At 39.2% G+C, this 22,021-nt stretch overlaps 1 protein-coding gene across 17 annotated transcripts in view; it reads left to right on the forward strand.

Annotated features, from left to right (window-relative positions):
* PCNT (pericentrin) overlaps positions 1-22,021 on the forward strand; it is a 71,761-nt gene that overhangs the window by 31,222 nt on the left and 18,518 nt on the right. For 7 of the 17 annotated variants that reach the window (XM_038142381.1, XM_038142395.1, XM_038142382.1 and 4 more), the window contains 16 exons: positions 408-554; positions 1,101-1,252; positions 2,527-2,741; positions 3,208-3,434; positions 4,694-4,856; positions 5,324-5,467; positions 5,813-5,851; positions 9,602-9,831; positions 10,256-10,375; positions 10,913-10,933; positions 13,003-13,230; positions 16,014-16,184; positions 17,369-17,521; positions 17,893-18,063; positions 18,325-19,437; positions 21,278-21,805. In XM_038142381.1, the coding sequence (XP_037998309.1) occupies positions 408-554; positions 1,101-1,252; positions 2,527-2,741; positions 3,208-3,434; positions 4,694-4,856; positions 5,324-5,467; positions 5,813-5,851; positions 9,602-9,831; positions 10,256-10,375; positions 10,913-10,933; positions 13,003-13,230; positions 16,014-16,184; positions 17,369-17,521; positions 17,893-18,063; positions 18,325-19,437; positions 21,278-21,805 (3,822 nt within the window). The remainder of the gene's footprint in view (positions 1-407; positions 555-1,100; positions 1,253-2,526; positions 2,742-3,207; positions 3,435-4,693; positions 4,857-5,323; positions 5,468-5,812; positions 5,852-9,601; positions 9,832-10,255; positions 10,376-10,912; positions 10,934-13,002; positions 13,231-16,013; positions 16,185-17,368; positions 17,522-17,892; positions 18,064-18,324; positions 19,438-21,277; positions 21,806-22,021) is intronic. The other 10 variants (XM_038142388.1, XM_038142389.1, XM_038142392.1 and 7 more) reach the window with 8 other exon arrangements.

Genomic DNA, 22,021 nt, shown 5'->3' on the forward strand with positions numbered 1-22,021 from the left:
CTCTGCAGAGGATCCATGTCAGCTCAGGTCTTCTGCTCTGAAGTCTTATTTCTTGCCATGAAGAAAAACTGTTATCTTGACTTGCCAATGTAAAAAATAGGTGTAGTGTGTTGGTGTTCATAAAAAAAAAATTGTGCCTCATCAGTGCTGAATACAGAGGGACAGTCACTGCCCTGGTTCTGCTGGCCACACTGTTTTTGATTTTGATCACAATTTCAGCACAGTTTTGTTGGTTTTGAGGTGTTGATGTGTAAGTTACTCCTTATTATTCTGAGAGGCAGAATGTATACTTCTAAAGAATACAGAAAAAAATACAGGGGGTGTTTGAGGTTTTTTTGGAGGATGGTGGTGGTGTTTGAGCAATTTTTTCTTCTCTCATTATATCCAAGTATGTGTGATTTATGTAGGAAGAATTTGAAGCTGAAAAAAAGGCATCACTACATGACAAGGAGCAGATGTTGATTCAGGAGAGGGAGAAGGCACAGGCTGCTCACCAAAAGGAACAAGAAATATTATCAGCCCAGCTGCAGGAAAGAGCAGCAATAATTAACCAGGTATGGAGAAAATACTTCAACCTATATTTTAAATGTGCTTTTGGGGCTGTATTTTAGCACAGGGCTCTCTGCCTCGATGTGTATAGAGGAACTGCAGGTATAATTCTTGTGGTATGTTAGACTAGGGGAAAACAGACTAACACTAAGAATTTCCTGACTGAGAATGCCTTACTCTTTCAAGCTCTTCTTGTAGGACTTGATGAGGGTTCAGAATGTTGGCATGGGAGCAGAATGCTTTTCTGTCTTGGCAGTTTTCTCCCAAATAGATATTTTGACTTATTTGCTGGTTTACTGATGAGACAGAGTTTCTGACAATGGCAGTAATTTGTTTGGCAGCAAAATCTGCACGTGGGGGTGGGTATATGCATACAAATATGTATTTTTATTTATATGTAATCACATGTTTTAATCTGGTATAGGTATCATCTGAAAAATAAATGTAAGGCGAGAAGTAATTTTTCTAGAAACTTGTTTTCAGGTAGAATTTATAAAGCAAAGTTTAGGTGAAGTTGTTGATTTTGTTGTGTTGTCACTGTACTTCCACAGCTGGAAAAGAAAGTGGCCTCTTTAAAGCATGAAATAGGGGAGACCAACGCTGAGCTGGAGACACTCCTTCAGTGGCGGGGCAGGGAAAACCAGGAAGGAGGAAATTTGGTGGCCTTGCTGAGGTCTGATATTGAGCAGTCCAAGGAGGAAAGGTTTGTCCATCTTTGGTTACATAATGCTTAGTGCCTAGGGCTTTTGTTTGCTTGTTTTCTCACTTCTCTTAAAGAGATCAATAACTAGGCTAAATGAAGCCAGCTCAAAATAGTCATGTTGGAGGATGATATATTGCTTTTATTTGCAAATTATTTTGAGGTTTTTTAAATTATCAACCTATTCGGACCGTAAGAGGAAGTTGAAGTTTTTTTCTTGCTCTTTTTCTTTCAGCATAATGAAGACTTTGGTGTTTTGGGGTTTCTGCTGTCTCTAATATTGGAAAAATCTAAAAAAATGGAGAGAGGTTTTGTGACCAAGAGCTTTCAGATGGAGTGGATTGGTTTGACATGTCACGGGGATTAGAGAAGCTGTCATGTTGAATAAGCTTCTATAATTCCCTCTCTCATCTTTCAGAAACTGGCTTAGTGTTAATCTTAAAACCAAAATATTTTCATAAATGGAAATAGAGCTTTTGTTGTCAGGTCTGCCAGAACACCCTCTAGTTATTTTGATGTCACTGCTACTGTAGTAGTAGACTCCTGGCTCCTCCTACTGTAGTAATGGCTTTGTTGCTGGTGCTTCCACAGGTATGGATGCTTGTGACTTTAGTGTGGTTTACCTGTGGAGATGACAAAGGTGTTTTGCTGCGATGCCTCAGGTTTTAGCTTTTATATTTTTCAGATTCTGTGCTGCTTTAGTTTGTAGTTCTGAGCTTCATATTTAAGGTGTTAGTAAGCTCTCTTCACAGAGTAGGGAGACAAAACAATTCCTTCTCTAGCTTGGGACCAAGGACAACTGATCTAAATTTCAGGCCCAAGAGCATAAACAATGTGGGCTGAAGAGAGAAAAACAAGAAGGATGGGACTTCATAACCTAAAACTACAACTGGACAATTAACTCCAATATGCAAATGGAGCAGAACTTATAAAAATGTGAGACCCCATGACTGGTCGTCCATTTTGGTTCACCTTGGGTGTAGCCCTGGCTGGGCTCTTGCACTGCCCAAGGTGCATCCACTGAGGCCTTTTAATAAATCCCTACTTTATTCTTTAACCCTGTCTAGCCTCTGTTCTAGGTCAGCCTTGACAAGGCATCAGCTGTGCCAGGTCTTTAAGAATGACCTGTTTTTGTGAGTCATCTGAGTGATCTTCCCTGATAGCTGCCCAACCATGGCAGATACCCATTTTAGACTGTCAGGTTTACAGCAGGTTCAAAGTGTGGTTCAAATCAAGTGTGTGCAATTCTCCTAATGTTCAGTATGTTTTTGTTCCAGGGAAAAACTGCGAGAATCTTATCAGCACGTTTTCAAACTGCTTATGGAAATGGTGAAGGCCACAATAGTTATTGAGGACCTTATCTGTAGCAAGATTGGTCTTTGCCTTGATGACAGTCTGGCTTCTGGAGCTTCTAAAGAAGCTCAGAGTATTATGGAGGAAATGGGATTCATGCAGTATTTCCAAGCCAAAGAAAACCATCATCTAGAACAAGGTGAGTACAAATCAGCAAACCTGGATGCAGTTAAATCATATTCTTGAAAACTGCCTTTCATATCCTTTTGTATGGATGAAGAAAAGAAAGAGAAAGGAAAAGAGAATGGAAAGGGAATATCTTTTTGCAATGTTTGTGTCTTTCAAAGCTGGTCCACACTTAAGGTAGTGTCTACTAGTGTTCTCTGTTTAATTCTTTTAGTAGTGTAATTACTAAAATGTTGTTAGAAAAGCTTGGATAGATCATGGGGCAAGATGGACTTGGTGAATGCAGCGTTCCAGATCCTGATGTATAGCACAAGATTGCCAAACCTTGTGAAAAAGCCCTCATGACTTTTCAACATTGAGTTGTTGATGGGTCCAAGTTTTCATCTTGGTGCATGTCCAGGACCACGTCACTGCCTGATGTCAGTTATCTCTGTGACCAGTTTTGTGGCTAGCTGTCACTTTTCTGTGTTTTCCAATAGCTTCCTTGTTTTCAGTAGAGGAGCTGCTTGATGAGACTCTCACAGAACACAACCAGCTGTCTCCAGGGACTGATGAGGTGTCTGAGTTGAGCCAATACTTATGTGAAAGTGTTTTTGCAAAGCCAGAATTGGCGTGTGAAAGTGAAGAAGCAATACTGAAAATTTGTCATCGTTTGCGCACTGCAGTGGAGAGACTTCTGGAACTGGTTACAGAGTCAACTAAACAAGTAAAGCTTTTAATCTGTACAGAGTCTACCTAGTCTGGTGGAAAATGTCCCTGCTCATGGCAGGCGTTTGGAACTAGCTGGTCTTTAAAGGTCCATTTCAAACCAAACCATTCCATGATTTTGTGTATAACACTGGAAATGTGAAGTCAATTTTGAGGCTGTGTATTTAACCTTTTAACACATCCTGTGGGAAGGTAATAGATGGGCTACCTTAAGTAGATTTAAACTGGGATTTTAAATTCATTTGGAAACTTCGGGAGACCAGGAGTTTTTTTGAGGAGGTTTTATCACACCTCACACTGCTGCCTTTTCAACACTGATAAGCAGGTTCAGGAGAACTCAAAAAAACTCAGTCCAATGTCAAAATGCTTGGGGAAACAAACGTCCTTGTAATTACATGCCGCTTTAATTGTGACAAAAGGAGATGCACTTAGTGCATTCATAAAAGAACTTGAGTATTTCCATACTGAATTTTGCAGTGTCTGGACTGCACATCTGGGGTAGATGCACAAGCACTGTATACATCTAAGGATTTAATTTAGTGTGATAATAATTCGTTTGTTGGGTAAGGAAGTCCCTAATTGAAGAGAAGATGCGAAGGGGAAAAACATGCCTGAAATTAATCTTCTCATGAGGTATTTTGTCAAACCCAGATATATGAGTCTGTGTGAAAAGTATATTCACCATCTTCAAAAATCCCTCCTAGAATGAGGTGCATAAATTTCCTTTTAGGTTCTGATGCTGGTTCCACTGAGACATAGCTAACTTGTGGTTAAAGCACTTGCCCAAGCCGTGGCAGATCTGGGTTCTGGGTGATCCTCATCAGCTGTGATCCAGCATACTTTGCCTACTGGTGGTGTTCTTTGTAAACCTGATGATATATGGACTTCACTGTCTATTAGATGTGACTCAATCTGTTGAACAATTTAAGTGTAAGGATGCTTTGAGTTTCAAGTAGCTCAGGAAGTGTCAAGCCAAGCAGTTTAGCCAACAGGGAGGTATTTCTTTTTACGCACAGTGAAGAAACTTATGTTCCTAGGCAAGACTTGTGGCCAAAATACTGGTGTGCAAGTACAGGGATTCACCCAAGTGTCCAGAGGTTTTGGGCAAAGTCAGCTTAGTACAGAAATGAAACTTCAAAACTTGGACCTTAATGCATAAATGTTATTAAAAATTGAGGTTTTTGTTGCAATGTCTGCGGTATTATTACCTTGCGTGTGCATCTGAGGTCTGATGCTGGGGCAATCATTCACTTGCAGCTGGAGAAGATGCATGAAAACCACACACAGTTTGAGGAAGAGTTCAGCCGCCGCAATCGGGAGACGGCGCAGGTGGTGAGTCAGCACCAGGAGCTGATGGAGTGCCTCAGTGAGGAGAGTGAGGCCAAGAACCAGCTGGCACTAGAGCTTCACAAGGCAGAGGGTGAGAAATGGATTGCAGAGTCACTTACTCACAGCTCGTTCCTCCCAACATCGATGATGTGCTTTCTGTTTGCTGGATTTCTTGGGCTCTAAATCTAACATTTGATATTACTTTCTGGAGATTCTGTTTCTTGTAGCATGAGCCCTTAGCAGAGGATGTGTTGTAAGCTCATCTCAGGCAATCAAAGCCTAATGATCCCCATTTGAATCCTACACATTTGGAGATACTTTGTGATGTGTCAGCCTCATAAAATCTTGATAATCTCAGAATACATTAACTAGTACATTTCTTTCCTTAAGATATTTCAAAAGCCTATCTACAGTATAAACATAAATCATCTTTTACTTCTTCCTTTTTATGTCACCTTCCATTGTTTGGCAAAAATTGCTTACTCATGTTTTCAAGCTGCTTTTTCCCAGTAGATCAGTTTGTCGATGGCTTTACTTGCATTCTGACTTGGCTTCCAGGCATTATTGAAGGCTACGTTGCAGAAAAAGCTGCCTTAGAAGAAGCCTTAAACCTGAAAGAGGAATCTGAGCGTCGTCTTGTTGTGGAGCTGGAGAACATGAGAGAACGCTTCCAGGAGCTCACCCAGGAGCAGGCAATTCTTGGTGAGTAGAGGGCACAGCATTCTTAGCACAAAAGAAACTTTCCTCCAGTCAGGGCACATTGCAGTGTCCTCCTGTCATGGATCAGAGTTTGGCTCGGTGACCTAACGAGCAGCTCAGACTGGTACACAGGTGAGAGGGTCTTCCTGTAAAGGTAGAAGGCTCTACAGACATGGATCAAGGTCATCAGGAGCTTTGGAGCACAATAAAGATGAAATGCCCAAAGGTTGGCTCTCTCTGTATTCCATACACTCTCTGTATTCCATACATGTTTTTGGTGGTCTAGAAGATGAAATGGATCACAATGCCCTATTCATCTTGTCCCTGTGTCTGTGTTTTGATTTCTAGGAACAGCTGTTGCTCATGTAGCACAAAAAGAAGGTTCAGGTTTGTAATGACAAGTGTGGATTTTTTTTCTTGCTGTGTTGCTGTAACACTGAGTGAATGAATTGATAACTTTTATTTTAACAATGAGGAATAGTACTTAATAATTAGGCCCAACAGGTTACTGGCTTTATAAGTATCTTGGCCATAAAAAGCTATGACTTCTGTGATGCAAAATTAGGAATATTCAATTCAATAGTGACTATTTGAAGTGAAAAAGATGTTTTGCTGCCATCAGGCTTAAAGTGCATTGTGCCATTGTCTTTGTTTTTGCCAGCTTCATTTTTTTTGAGGGGATGGAGTGGGTTGCAAGCTGCCTGTGAGCTTCTAGTGATACAAAGCCTGCTGTCAAAATGAGTAAATTAAGTCAAAGAAGAGAGGGAAAAAGAAAAATATTTGAGGTGACACAAAACTGTGAGTTAAAAAAAGTACAGCAAGAACTGAAGGATGTCTAAGGGAGATGAGAGAAATGTAACTGAATGGATTAGTAGGTCAGAAAAAATAAAAGCAGAATGGTAGGAAAGGCTAGTAAAGAAATGAAAAAGGAAACCAGAAATAAGCAGGAAGGATCCTTAGAGTTATACACTACTTGTGGAAGTCAAGTGCTGTAGTCAAATTTTGTAGATGCCAAATTGATAGAGAAATTTTTTTTCCTCCTGAACTAAAGTTTGCCTACTTAACTCCTGAGTGGCTAACATTTAGATCTGATAAATTCATAATTGACATGATTATTTTGTGGTCTACTCAAAATATAATTTTCCTGTTGTTTTTAATATTAATTTTATTTATACACTTGTATATATTCATAGATTCTTGCATATTCACTGTCTCTTTTTTCTGGACTTTTTCTTTTCCCCAGAGAGTGTGAGCTGAGTAAACCAAATCACTCAGGTGAAAATAAAGTTATGTAGGTTAAATTCATGTTAAGAGTCAAAAAGCTGCGCTGAGCTTTCTTATCCATTACTGTATCTTTATTCCTTCTGTCTATTCAGATCTCTCTCAAACACTATTTTTAATTTAACCTATTTTTGGTATCCACCTCACTGTCCTGAAATTTGCTGCTGCCCTCTGTAGAACAGAGTTGGTTATGGTGTATTTTAGGATTGACATTCTCCCAGGAGCTGCAGCCCAGCTCTTGCCAGCAGCTCCTTAGAACTTGAACAGTTACTTTTGCTGCAAGGGCCAAGTCCTGAAATCCATCCCCTTTCCCTCACACATCTGTAGTACTTTTCCTCAGGTTTGGAATTGTTTGTAGTATGTGGAAAACATGATAAATATAGATCATATTGTTTGGAGCTGATTGACATGGGCTTATTCCTTGAAAAGCTGACATCTCCTCCAGTTTTTCATGTGGAGTACTAATGTGAGTAGAATGGCCTTGCTAATTAAAACTCTTTGGAATGGAGCTTGGCATTTGCTAATGATCTGGGGAGTGGGAAGGAGTGTGCTGGGGCCTTTCCCAAGGGGAATTGCATGATGTGAAGTAGCATTAATAAAATAGGTTTGTCTCTACCAAGAAACAAATCTGTGAGCTGATGATCTGTTGGTGTGTTGCTTGAAAATCTATTTATACACTTGGGGAACATGTGCTTAAAAAAAAATTTAAAATTTTTCAGAAAGATTTGAGTTTAGAGGTTGCCAAAATTTGATACCTGCTTTATATGAAATACTGCTGATTCCAGGTAGAATCTACTTGCCTAATTATTTTTTCAATTAATTTGCCTTTCTGTCTAAGGAGGTGACTGTGACTGTGTAAGTCAGTGTTACCTAACCAGTATTTTGTTTTTCATAAAGCACTAGTGTTCCTCTGGAAGCTAAAAAAGCAGCCATCAGCCATGTTTCTTAGAATATAGGAGGCAAAATTCTTGTGCTTGTTCTCCCAAGTATCAGTTCTTTTCTGTCAGGGTCAGTCTGAATCCATGACTTTCCTTTGGGTGTCCAAATATCTCTATCATCACAAATATCTCTAGCACCTGACCTTGCCCTCCTCTCTGCACCATGTATTAGTAAATACACTAGAGTGCTATTTAATTCACACTATTCTTCTCTCCTGCTTGGCAAAAGATAATCTCTGTCATGCAGCTATGGCTGGGATCAAGTGTCCTAATGGAATTCAGATATTGTTGGGTTTTGTGGGGTTTTTTTCTGTTGCATTATGTGATGCATATAATAGATGATATATACAATACAGCTCCAAGGGGACTGGGAGAGAAATTAGGAGAGAGTCTTCACTTCATGCATTCTGCCAGAGCCTGAGTTACATCCACAAACAAATGAACTTCTGATTACTTATTGTGGTTGTTTAAAAATAAAATAAAAAGTAGGGAGTGTGGCACAGAGATTGCACTGTGGTTATTATGTAGGCTATAATTAGTGCTTGGAGTGAAATGTAGTCAGAGTGTAACTGTAATCCACAACAGGATTGCTGTAGAGCTCGAGAGCTCATGTAGTCCATGTTTTTGTCCCAAACTTTCCTTGTTTCTCTTTGTCTGGCTTTTCTTGATTTCCAGAGCCAATGAATTCAGACTCTTCACATGGTTTTCCATTATCCACACTGTGGTGACATTTTCTCCAATCAGTAGTGCAAATATTGTTGCATTATTCCAAGCCTGTGACACTTTTCATACATGACCATGGAAATTTTCATGATTTTTTGCTTAGTATCAAGGGTCTAGAAATGTCATTAAATATCTGTGGATAATCAGGCCCGAGAAAAAATACTGTAGATAGGCTGTGGTAGCAAAGATTTGTAAGAGCAGCTTGTACTAACATTAGGTCAGAAATCACATTGTGTTGGTCAAGCTTCCAAAAGGGAATTGTCTCCTGGAAATTGGGCTGAATGATTTCTTAAGGTCCTTGTTGGATCACAGAGTTGCCTTTAACCTGTGACTAAAAGCATTTGGGGTGAATAATGGAACATTTGAAAAGTAAAATCATGAGCTCTTGCAGGACCTTGCTTTGATACAAAATAGACAGGTTTCTTTTCATGCTCAGGTTACTAATTATATTCACAATTAAAGTACCTTTTCTACAAGAGTGTTCACAGTTTTGGTCTCCTAAACAGTGTATTGAGTGCATCCAACTGATTGAAAAGGCAGTTTGTAGCTGTAAATTAACTCTTGATAACTTGAACAATTTCATCTATGTACACATCCCTTTTTGCTATTTCTTTTGCAGTTTGCACAGGGAAGATATGTGCCATCTTTTTTCCCAGGTGTTTTCTTCCCTTTATAACCTCAGAGCTGGACTGATTTTTTTGTAAGCATGATTTTTCTCGGGGTTTTAATCCCCACTCATGTTCTGAGAAATACAGTAACTTTGTTTTTTCATAGCAGCTGGCTTCATGGTCAGGCTGGGCACCAGTGGCCACTGGAAAGATGTTCTGGGTGTTGACACTGGTGTACTGGTGACAGTGTAGATGGCAGCAGCAGTATCCAGCATGGCACAAGGCAGGAGTCATAGAGGAAACTAGCCCAGGACTGCATATTGGATGGCTAAGGAGGATCTTGGCATGAGAGTTTAGAGGAGCTGAGAATTCTGTGTTGGATGGCTTGATTAAGGAGAGATTTGGGACAGAAGGGTGGCAAGGATTTAGGGTAGAGCAGTATAGGATGTCTCTTACAACCCACCTCAGGAATAAATATTTTTCTTTGTTTTGATGCTGTCCAAAATACCCAAATTTAAGCTCATCTGAAATATTTTACTTTTGTACCCTCCGCTGACAGCTTTTATTATTTGTGTGTTCTTACTCAGGTCTACTCAAGGAAGTAGAATTTTTGTCAAAGGAGAAACTGGAGCTGCAGTGTCAGGCAGAAAAGGACCATTCCAACTTACGCTCTCAGATGAAGGTGTTGGAGGTGGAACTGGAAGAGCAGCTGCAAAGTAACCAAGACCTGGCTACAAAGTTACTGGAGATTACTGAGTTAAAACAGCAAATTGAAGTTCTTGAAAAGCAGCTTAAAAACCAGCGACAGTTCATGGATGTAAGTAAGAGACCACATTTCCATGGGCTTGGAGGTGGTAAATTCTCATCCTGGTTTGAGACGTGGAAGGTGGTTCCCAAAATGTGCTCTATTTTCTGTTTTGGTTGAAATTAAGACCTTGGTGTACTAGTCTTGTGAAAGAAAAAGAAAAGTTAAATTTTCAATTCAGTTTTTGTAGTATTGCAGGGTAATTTTTCCTTTTTATTAAATGATAATTGTAGTTCATATGTATGCTGTAGTCAAAAGGGTGGTTTCTTTTTTATGTCCCTGTCACTGCAGGTATTCTTTCAGATATGCTGATGAATTATTTATAATTAGTTGATTATTTTTCCTTCCCCACAAAAACAAACCCCAGTTATTCTTGTACTCAAGATTGTAATGAACTCTTCAAAAATATTTTGATTCTCTTTGGCTGGGTTTACAGGAACAAGCCATAGAAAGGGAACATGAACGCGATGATTTTCAGCAGGAAATTCAGAAATTGGAAGAACAGCTAAAACTGTCAACAAAATCACAGACTTCAGGACAGTCCAGAGAGCATAGGGTGAGTAAAATCAGACTTGGTGGCCAACAGGGATTGTTTATTACCATTAAATACCAAAACTGTATGTTCTTGGGGGTCTGGCTCATGGGAGAGTTTTTTCCTCTGTTACCCAGAGAGCAGGTTTTTCCCCAGCTGATTAAACCACATTTAGGCAATGAGGGTGCACTTATATTGTTTGTTATGGAGATGGAAAGAACTGTTGCAGGTGCTTTACATTCAAGTTTGAGTCTGGTTTAAAGGAACCTCTGGGCCTGGTTTAAATGAACCAAGGAGGACAACACTACAGACACTCTACTGTAAAAAGTTCATCTGAGAAATGACTTCTGGGTTCAAAATGTGTTTACTTTTTCCACCTAAACAATTGTAATAGAGATGTCATTTGTCTGCACTTGTCTGCCTCATCCTATTTAAGTTTATAAATGAGTCATTGTTTACACAGTTTTGTTTGTTTGATGCTTGGCTTCAAAGATTAACTTTTGCTTTTTTTTTCTTTTTGATTGGTTGTTTTTTTTTTTCACACAAATGAACATTATACAGAACTATGAATTGATTCTACAGGTATGGAAAACAGCATGAATGTCTCTTAACTTTTCTTTCCTTTTCCTTTCAATCCCTTCTAGATACGCTTTAGCTTTTTTTCCTCTTCTTGATATGTCAAGGCATGACTTGGAGCTAAGAATACAGGTTTTAAGGTAGCAGAATTCTTGCAGGGAATGAACAACTGCTTTCAGTTTAATTTCCTGGCTTATTGCTCAGAGGTGTTACAGGCAGTTATTCACTGAAACAGCCTTTTGGTATAAAGTGGGAAGTTGAGGTTTGGAGCATGAAACAACAATAGTGGAATGGTGATGATAAAACTGTGCCTTTTGTTTGTGGCCTGGCTCTTACCAAAACTTGTAAAGTAGTTCATTTCATTTCCATCTGTCTATTTATGTATAGTTAGGGAACTGTGTACCTCAGTGTTAGAGGTGCACATCCATATCTTCGATATGAATGAATTTCCAGGGAATGAATTTTCCATGCTGGAAGGCATAGCTGAAAAAATGAATGCTGTAGCTTTGCAACCTCGCTCAGATAGGATGAAAACTTACTTGGAGGCAAACACACAGGATGGTAACTGAGAAAGTGACATTTGTGGGTAGGGTGAGGTATATAGGTGTTCTGTGCCAGGAAATGTCAGTATTTGTTCAGTTGTTCAATGCAGCTGTAACATCAGTAAGTGCTTAACTCACTCCAAACCAGCTCAAGTGAACTCCTGATTTCTGCATGTAGCAATTACAATAAGTTTCCCCCGCTGGTGTTTACTAGGTACAAGGTATGTGTAAGTGGGATTATTTTGTGAAAAGAGTGCTGACTGGTTCTTGGGAGCTGCACTGTGAGAGTGAAGGTCATGTGGAAGTGTTTACTTAGCTACAGGATTGCAGCACCAGCTTTCTGGCAATGTGGTTTTAAAAACATGCTTTTTATGTCTGAGGTGTCACAGTTTAAGGATTCTGATGCCAAAATTGTGCAGCATTAGAAAGATTAGACTTACAGAAGATTTTTCTGTACCCAAAAGCTTTACTGTAATACCTGTGTTATGGTTAGCAATGGTTAGTTGCTGATGAGATGAGAAGAGAGTAAGATACATAGACAGTCAAGGAAATGTCAGTGCCTGTAAGCAGTTTGAAAATGAAATGTTCATAACTTTTGATTTTCGTAACCAGTCTCCTATACTCTCCCTGTTTATTATTTGACTCTTCGGTTTGCTCAAGTGTGTTTTCCTGCTTTAGTAATATCTGCAGAATACTTGGAAGATGTAAAGATCTATGTTAATGCACAGAATTTTCATTTCATAATGTTAGTGGGATTTACACCAATTCAGACACTTTCTGATGAACAAAACACTTATTTTGTAAAATCCCATCTTCCTTGCTCATGGGTATTGACCAAATTACTTCTCCACTCCCACTGCTTTCCTGCCTGAGCTTGCTTTCAGTATGCTAAATTACTTTATCACACCCTGAGATAGTCTGTCTGTCACACCAAAGCTCCTAGCCTTGCCTTCACCTTGATTACTGGGACCAATGAATGACTGTTTTCCTGCAGCTAAAATTCCAAATTTGTATCCTCTTCATATTTAAATGATTTTTGGAAAGCAAAGTACCTGTCCTATGTTGACTCCTGGGAGTCTCTCTGATGGCATATTTTTCCTTCAGTTCTTGGTGTCTTCCTCTAAACTGGAATTCCTTGGAATGTTGGAAGAGGGTTCTGAAGTTACAGAAATAAATCCGATGGTATTATTAATAACTCATGTAGTCTTGGTGGGTTTTTACTCTGATAGCCAACTAACCCCATCACCAAAATGCTCCTTTGAGAGTATACCTTCATCTAGTACTTGGAGAGTACTGGAGATGTTGAGAGAGTAATCAAACATGTATCTAAGAGCTGCTGCATTTGGAAAACAAGATTTCAGAAAGCTAACTTCTTCTTACTTTCTGTGCATATTTAGTTGTATTTTCACCTGAGATTTTAGCACTACTTTAATCCGTAGTAAAACTCCTTCAAAGTGAAATGACTCTTGCTTTCAACTGGCAGGAAGTTTGTTCAAATTGCCTGAATATCTGTATACTGTGATTTCTGTGTAGGTAGAATCTTTGCAAGCAGAAATAAAAGAGAAGATGGATGATTACAATAAACTGTTACTGGAAAAGGAGCGAAAACAGCAAGAAATTGCAGCTCGTGATAAAGAGATAGAAAATCTGGTGGCACAGATCCAAGAACTGAAGCTCAGTGGTGCCGAGGTCTCAAAGACTGTACACAGCTTGGAACAACAGCTGCAGAAAATGAAGAAAGTGGAAACTGAACTGAAACAAGTAATTTTTAAATCCTTGTTTAAGTGGGGCTGGCATGACATGACAGTGGCTTTATGGGCGTTGTCAGTAGTGTTTGTGATGCTGCCTGGCACCCAGTGCTGAGGTAAACTGGTGTATTAATGGCACATAGCACAGCCACAGTTGTGAATAATCTCTGGTTCTACAAAGTTTTAAGTCCAAAAGACTTATGTACTACTTGTAAGTACTATGTACTTAGATACTTCTTATAAGACTTAAATAAGACTCAAAGTCCTACTGTGAAAGCTGCTTTTAACAGTTGTCATATTTGCTGCTTCAGAGCTGCTCTTGTGCTTGTCTGGGAATTTCTGAGAAGGTGGTGTTACTGAATATCAAACAATGAGGGCTTTTAATGAGTACCTGTGTTTAAAGTCAAGTTATCTTAATCTGTAGCCCTTCTTGCTCTGGGTCTGAAGCCAGATCTGTTTACCACAGTCCAAAACTTCCAGTGCTTTGTTACTACTACAGAGTTAATCACAGCCCGGAGTTAAGAATTACAATCCATTTAGCAAAAGTTACCAAACATCTAAGTAATAACTTGTTCTACCATCTGAAACTAAATATTCAATGTCCTCCCAATAATTTTCCTTGGTTGAGTATTGTTGAAAGTTTTGTGGAGATCTTGTTGCCTACAGTCACATAAGAGGAGATTATAAAAAGGTGGAGTCAGACTAGAAGGTGCAAATCAAAGGATGAGAAGATGGGCATACAAAGAAGGGAAATTCCAGTTAAATGGAAGGGGGAAATGATCACACTTGGGGCAGCCACTCCTTAAAGGAAGCTCAGAGTGGCAGTGATGTCTCTGACTGGGAGATGGAATTGCCTGAGCAGAGCCAGCTTGGTTGTGCTTTGAGTCAGAGAACTCTGAAGACCTTTCTGAGTTTAATCTTTGCTGTGGTTTTATCCAAACATACAAAAGCCATGCCCATTTACTTTCTGTCTCCCTCACAGTGGATGGAGACTGTTGCTCTTTTCTCTGGAATCTTGACTTGCTGTTAAACAGGCTTTCTTTATCCATGTGAATTCAGAATGTTCTTTTGGGTGTGTGAATGTCCCCAACATGTGAAAAATGCATGTATTGCAGGTGATGGAGAAATAAGAAATAGATCTGGGAATAGAATATCTTGAATATAGAACAGTTTGGAACTGAGTTAAGTCACAGCTGACAGATTCACTTGCCCTGCTGATGAGCATGGAGCAGACCTTTGCTCTGTCCTGCCCCAGTTCCTCTCAGTGGTTCAGGTTGCTGATGTGTAACATTGAAACTCCTGGACAGGGTTGGGTTGGGAGGATCACTCATCCTTTTGCTCGAGATCTAAAAAGTGGGGCTAATTTAGGGAGTCTGCTCTCCTGTGGATTTTGGGATTCATGGAAGAAGACACCATGTTAGACTACATGTGAATGACCCCCCAGGCAGTTTTACAGTGAAGGTGCATTATATAAAACCCTGATTTTTGCCTAGTTTGCCACTTGGTTTTTCTGGGTTGCTGTAGCAACCTCAGGACATGGCAACTGGAGAATGCCAGGAGGAACTGAACTCTTGTGTGCAGAGCTGTACTGACCCTGCACACTTGCAGCTTTGCAAGTTTTTCCTTTGTCCAGGAAAGGCAGGTACACTGGAGCTAAGGCAGCCCATTTCTGCAATAGTCTGGATTGCACATTGCTGCTCAAGGGTTTTGGGCAGTGATCTGTGTGGTTTGGGTAATGTTTTTGGTTGATGAAAAACAGGAAAAAAAGCTCTGCTCTTGCTTGAGGTTTGGTTTGGTTTTATGTGTGTTCTTTCTGGGTTGCCAGAGGGGCTGGTTCATATCACAGGTTTCATGTGAGGGCAAGGAAAATTTCTGGTTTTCCCTTATCTTTAGATACTGTAATACAGCATTAACTTTGCAATTTATTTTTATTTTTTGCATTGCTACTCCTTTCAGTTTACAATCAGAAGATGCTAGCCATGTGCTCTGAGTCTTAGATTCTTGAACTAGAGAAAAGATGGTAAATTTATTTTTTTTTACAAGTCATTGGATGAGTTTAAAATAACCTATTAAAGATGCGTGCATTGAACTATGGGCAAAGTAAGTCTTGAACAGCAGAGGCAATTACTGCCTTAGGTTTCTTGTCAAGCTTTCCTTTACTGCATTAAGTACAGATATGTATGCTTATTCTTTGGACAATTCCCAAGTGAACCTTTCCTCCTTGGACTGACCCAGCTCCTGAGAAGGATTGTGAGACGAGGAGGACCAAAAATCAAATTTTTTTCAATAAAATAAGCTGTGGTAGCTTGGCAGATCACAGACTGGACAAACTTAGTGCTGCTTTATCACATTCTGACTGAACTTGATATATTTGTGAGTAGGTTTTGATCTACCCACAACTCTTCATTTCTTCAACTGTGTCCATCTATCAAATTTAGTTTGGCACATATATGGTATCATAACAAATTTGGAAATGGCTAGAAGAACGAGATGTTATGTTCTTAAACATATAAAGCGTTGTGTAACTGAGCAAGTGTAATTTATCACTGAATGCTAAATTTTCTCAAGTTGCTAAACTTGGATTACAAAAAGTAAAGGGGTAAAAACTTAAATGAGCTAAAAGCATTCAGTTGTTTTGAATTCCTATTTCTTTATAGGCCTCTGGGATTATGTACTGCTCTTCTTGTACTGAGTGTGTCAGGGTCAATGAAGTGTTTCAGCAGGATTGTTCTGGTTAAGTAGGTTTGTATATTGACAGCAATTAATTCTAACACGAAAAAAAAAATCATTTTTCAGGATAAAGAGGCATTGCAACAGCAGCAGTACAATAACCTGATCCAGATCTCTGCCCTGCAGTCCAAACTGGATGAAGCGAGGCACCGAGTGCCAGTGGATGGCAGTTCTGCCCCAGTGCTGAAGGAGCAGCTACAGGCAGAGCAGGAAGCACTTCAGGCCAAGGAGAGAGAGGTGAGAGCTTAAGGAGGGTTCCACAGACTTGGAGTTGCTTTGGCCTCAACAAACCTTCCTTTTTCTTGCTTTGTTCTGTGCTCATCTCCCTTCCTGCTGGAAACTGTCTTGTGATGATTCACATAACTTTGAGACTGATCACTATCAGTTGTAAACTGATTTTCCTTTCCTTCCAAAGTTGAAGTAGGTAGATAAGTTTTTGTTTGAGAGTGAGAGATCATTATATAATTTTAATATATATTTATATATGATATAATTTTATTTTAGATAATTATTATATATTATTACACCATAATGGTGTAATTTAACCTGTTTAGAGATAATGTTTGTGGTGAATTTTTGTGTCAAGCTAAGAAGAAACACAGAGAAAATTGCTCACAGTATCTGGAACTCTTAATGGATTTACAGTATTAAAGTATACACAAGCCCACTGTATTTTTATATTATTATAACATCTGTGATATAGAAACATAGTCCAGTTAAGGATGTGTAAAAAAGAAAAACAGGAGTGATCCTTCAGTCAATCGTTCGCCATTCTTCCAAGAGCAGAACAAGATAATAAAATTTAATTTCTTCAAGATGGAATTTCCATTTCTCTTATGAAGTCTGATGTCAACAATCATAATTCCCAAAGCCACTATAACTTGCTGCCCATTAGGGCAAGAGATGATAAAAACAGTGGATGGCAACATCACACTGCAGAGAGAAGTGTGGTTATTGAATCATCTCTTTGTTGTCTGTGTTATTGGGCTTGGCCCTGCAAGGCTCATTTCTGGCTTCTGGGAGGACAAGGATGGTGTTTATATTGACTGCTTGTCTTTTGTGCACATTAAATGCTAATTTGTCTCATATTGTTACATCCAATGACATCAGTCAAGCCTTGATTGCTCACAGTACAGATTAATGGATCTTTTGTGAGCAGGTAGATTTTTTTTGGAAGAAAAAAAGCAGAATCCCACCTTTGCAGTACTTTGGTTTTGCAGATGAGGAGCTGGAACACAAGCATAACACTTTCTTTTTATATTTATTTATTCATGTTTTATTAATGCAAGTTGATTAGACTTTAAATCACTGAATTTGCTGATGTTACTTCTTGTCATTAAATAATACGATGAATGAAGTTTTCTTTTAGAGGACTTAATTGAAATAGCTATGCATCCTTTTTTTTTTTTTTTTTTTTTTAGATTGCAAGTTTGCTAGACCAAGTAGAACAATATAAAGATAACTTGAGCAAGAAAGATGAGGAGATACTGCAGCTGAACCTGCAGTTAGAGATACAAAAAAACTTGAGTACTTCCAACATCATCCAGCTTCAGGCAGAGAATGCACACTTGCAGGTAGGTTCCTCTGCCTAGAATGTCAGAGACCTGCTTGCTTGAGTGCTGAGGTCTTCATCTCATGATGTTGTAAACAGATTTTGGGCTGTTTCTCTTGCCATCAGAATGTTGCATTACTTTTACAACACTAGTGCTGGGTATTGTAGAACCAAAGCCTCCCAGTGTTCTAGATTCATGCTTGTAGCATTATCTTCTGCAGTGATTTGATTTAAATCAAAAGCTGAGGTTATTTTTTGGGTTGGGGTAGTCTAACAGTGGTGTGAACCTGTAGAAGAAGCTGTAGTTGTGTTCCTGAGATCTTCACCATTATAGTAGGAGAATGTTTAAACAAAGTCCTCCTTTCTAATGAGATTTTTGTTTTCTCTGGTCAGGAGGATCTAACAAAACTTCATGTGAAGCAAAGCCAGGACCTGGGTGTTAGTGATTCCTCAGCTTTGTCATTCCCACAAGCACTGCTTGAAGAAAAGAATCAAGAAATTGATCACTTGAATGAGCAGATGAAGAGACTTCAGCATGAGCTGCAGAAGGCTCTGGAGAATAAAGTAAGGGTGCTTACTACATGTTCATTGCTTAATCTTTGGCGGAAGCAATGTGAGAAGATTCTTACTGTAAATGAAATCTGTTTGATAATTCTCTTAGGAAAGTAGAGATTGTTTTGAGAAGTTACCAGCTGAAATATATTGTTCTTCCTGCTGTTAAGTGTGTGATTTAATGCCTGTGTGATTCAGAATAGAAATACAAGCTCTGTGTGCAATACTAATTGCCTACATACAGTAATATTCAGTCCTTTTCCTTTTGCTTAGGTTGCAGAAGACCAAAAACCTGAAATTGAAGAGCTCAGATCACTGGTCGAGCACCTTCGCCTTGACCAGGAGAGGCTGCGGAAGGACAAGGATGAAGAGGTGGAGCAACTCCATGGGGTCATTGAGAAGCTTCAAAAAGAGCTGGCACAATTTGGACCAGTATGTCACGAAGATAGCGACAACCCAGTTTATTTCTATGAAGATGCCTTGGAAAAGTCAGTGGAAAACCTTCAGAATGAGTTGAAGAAGGGACTGGTAGCTTGTCAAGGTGATGCTGATCCAAACAGGAGAAACGCGTCGGAACACTCCAAAGTGAGAGAACTTCAGGAGCAACTGGAGCTTGTCTCAGCTTCTAAAGAAGCTCTGCAGCAGCAGTTGGAAAAAAAGGAATTGCAGCTCAAAACAGAAGTGGAAATTTTGGAGAAAAAATGCCAGCAGTTGCGAGAGTCATCAGAGCAGTCTGTTGCAGAGCTCGCCGCCCTGAGAATCCAGCACCAGGCACTTCAGGAAGAATACAGGATTTCCCAAACTCTGTTGTCTCAGAGAGAGGCTGAGACAAAGATGACTTCATCTCGAGTTCAAGAACTTGAAGATAAGGTGAGAGAAAGGGAAGCCAATATTCTAGAGAAAGAGATGCAAATTAAGACAATGGCAGATCAAAGAGAAGCTGACACAACTGAGCTGCAGTACTTAACAGAAAAAGCTGCAGAGCTCCAAACAGAGTTGGAAAAGAGAGGTGCAAGCCAGGCACAAGATGTTTACAGTCTTCAATTAGAAGTTTCTAGACTTGATTTCCAGGTGCAAGCACTGAATCAGAAAGAAGTAGCTTACCTGAGAGAAATCAAGGAACTGCAGGGGAGCACTGCAAAACTGAAAGGTGAAATCAAGGCCCATAGGAAAGAGCTCGAAGCCCTGCGATTGGAAAGAGCTGAAATTCTTTCACAGCTGGAGTCTTGCAAGCCGGAGGAGCAAGTAGGTCATGAAGAGACTCAATTTCTCAAGCCATTCTGCCAGAGTAAAAGAAAAGATGTAGCCCTTAAAAATGGAATGCAGGAATTAGAAGCAAATATTGATCAGTCATTTGGAGTATTGGCTTCCCCTACTTCTAGACTGGTACATGATTTGATTTTTAATAGTATTATTTCTTGTGGAGATTTTTTTTTTAGTAATACATTTCTAGAACAATAGATGAAATACATTTTCCACATTTTACTCTATTTGGCCTGCAAGAGCAGAATTCTTTCTTTCCACCTGTGAGTTCTTTCCAGCTTATTTTTTTTCCTCCTGATCTATTGAGGATGGGCATCTGCAAGCTGAGCTACCAAGACTGTTTGCCAGTCTTCATGGGCATTGGAGAACTGCTTGAAAACACTTCATCATGTCTCCTTTTCTTTTCAGAAATTCTTATTTACTGTGACTCTTTCTTGTAATTATTCTGAATCTTCTCTAGAACCGTTTGCTCCAAGTAACCTAATCTTCTTAAATTCATACTAAATCACTCAATTTTAGAAAGCAGTAGGACCCAGGTGACCCTTTTTTTCCAGAGAGCTGTAGAAATCTGTCGTACACCGAGTTACTGTCTTTAAAGGCTGGCTTACAGAGGTAATAAGTGCTAGTTAAGAGGGTTTATATGAAGAGTTTGAGTATACAGGAAAGGAACAACATTGATTGTCAGGCTTATATGGATTTTCAGGGCCCTGCTTGGCAATATGTTATAATAATCATCCAAGGTAGATGACTTATTTCAAGAATGATAGGATAATTGCTATGTGTAATGACATGTTTATTTTTAAAGCAGAAATGAAGAGTGTAGCTCTGCAAAACACGTGATCATTCCTGGTGTTTGTATATTTATTTGCGTGGAAGTTCAAGTTTGGAGCAGTGCCATCAGTGCCTGGATGACTCTGTACATTCAGGGTCTGCCCCAGACATCTCTCAGGAAAAGGAAATAGCTGGGAAAAGTGTTAAATGGCCCGTGCAGACTGATGCACTTCAGACCATGGGATGTGTCTGTTCAAGGCAGCAGACTTTCAGTCCAGTGGCTGCTGGCCCGTGCTGTTTAGACAGGCAGGGACTGTCAGATCCCTTTTTAAAAAGCAAAATTAACTTAGGATCCAGTGAGGAGGGAATTGGCAACGTTTTGAAGGATATCAGGGAATGCTGGCATGCAGGGGGCAGTTAATATTATGATAATTTTTAAATAATCATTTTATTAATTTTAAAATAATTTTTAAAAACACTTTTCAAGTAGAAACTCAGCCTCTGCAAGGTTTAAGTTGATGTTTGTGTCAGTACATATATTTCCATGTTTAAGTGGAAGTTTTTAAGTAGGCTGAGGAAGGATAATTATCAAAATTGGAGAATATGTTGAATCAAACTAAATAAACTACCATGCCTTCAATAATTCATTACAATAGACTTATTTTTTCTATGGATGTAGCCCATCCAGGTATTAGATAAAGTATAATGCAGCATTCTTAAAGGAGCAAAGAACCCCTCCTACATTTATGCTTGGGTTCCAAAGTGGAAACAATGTCAGAATTGGGAAATGTATTAAAATGAATGCTGGAGGAGCAGCAAAATGAGTAAAGTCGTGGCAGCTAGCACTGGGCTTAAAACAAATGATTAAGAGGGTTGATTAACACAAAAGGATTAAGGTAATGGTCTAAAGTGAGAGAGATAACCATTATTCACTGTATCTGACAAACTAGCAGGTATGGAGGATGAAATGAAATTTCCATGTTGACAGGCTTAAAGTATTTTCTCAAATTGTGCATTATTTAGACTCAGTCACAGAATCAGAGGTTAGAGGAGTAATTTTACCTTAAAACTACTTAGATAAATCAAATGAAGGAAAAATCAATTCTAAAAGCTCTTTAAGTGCATTTTTCTCAGTTTGTAAAATCATACTCTAATTCTATTCACATAAAATTAATCTGTTATTTCATTACAGGAAAAAGATGAAGTTATGTTTGACTTAACAATTCATAATAAAAGTCCAAAAGCACAGATGGAGCAATCACAAGAAAATATCTTATGCCAGGAGTTGGACATGATCCACAGCTCTGAAGGAGATCAAGACTTGAAAAAGCATTGCCAGCAAATGTTGGAAATTCATCAAACTCCTGATTCACCAAAACACAATTTGAGCATAGACAAAGAGACTCCAAAAGTTTTCCAGAATTTAATTGCAAGTATGTCTTCATGGGGCTCGCCTGAGATCATGAGAAAGCAAGATATGAGCATGGAGCTTCAGCCAGTGCTTCACCTGACACCCTTCTCAGAAGCTGAAAACACAGATTTTCCAATTGTGCACACAAGGTCATCCCTGCAAGGAGAGAATTCCATATCACTGGGATATTCTAACCTGGATGAAAATGGCAGTGGGGATGCAGCAGTGGGAGTAGCTAGAAAATCTCCAGCTTTCTCTGAAAGTACCTATTCTGTTGATGATGATGAAGATATGGAGAAGAAGCTTCTGGTAAGTGCTGTTTCATGTCTGATTTCATTCTTGTTAAACAAGACTGCTCAGCCCTGTCCCCCTGGAATCATTGAGGGGCCATGGGCTCCAAGTAGTAGGAATCTACACACTGCTGGGAGCAGGTCCAGGAAAATTCTGGATATACAATTATTAGTTCCTCTCTTACTGTGATAAAAACTGGTAAATTTGTGATAACACTTAATGTGTCAGTAATTG

Source organism: Motacilla alba, chromosome 7, assembly GCF_015832195.1.
Source record: "Motacilla alba alba isolate MOTALB_02 chromosome 7, Motacilla_alba_V1.0_pri, whole genome shotgun sequence".
NCBI lineage: Eukaryota > Metazoa > Chordata > Aves > Passeriformes > Motacillidae > Motacilla > Motacilla alba.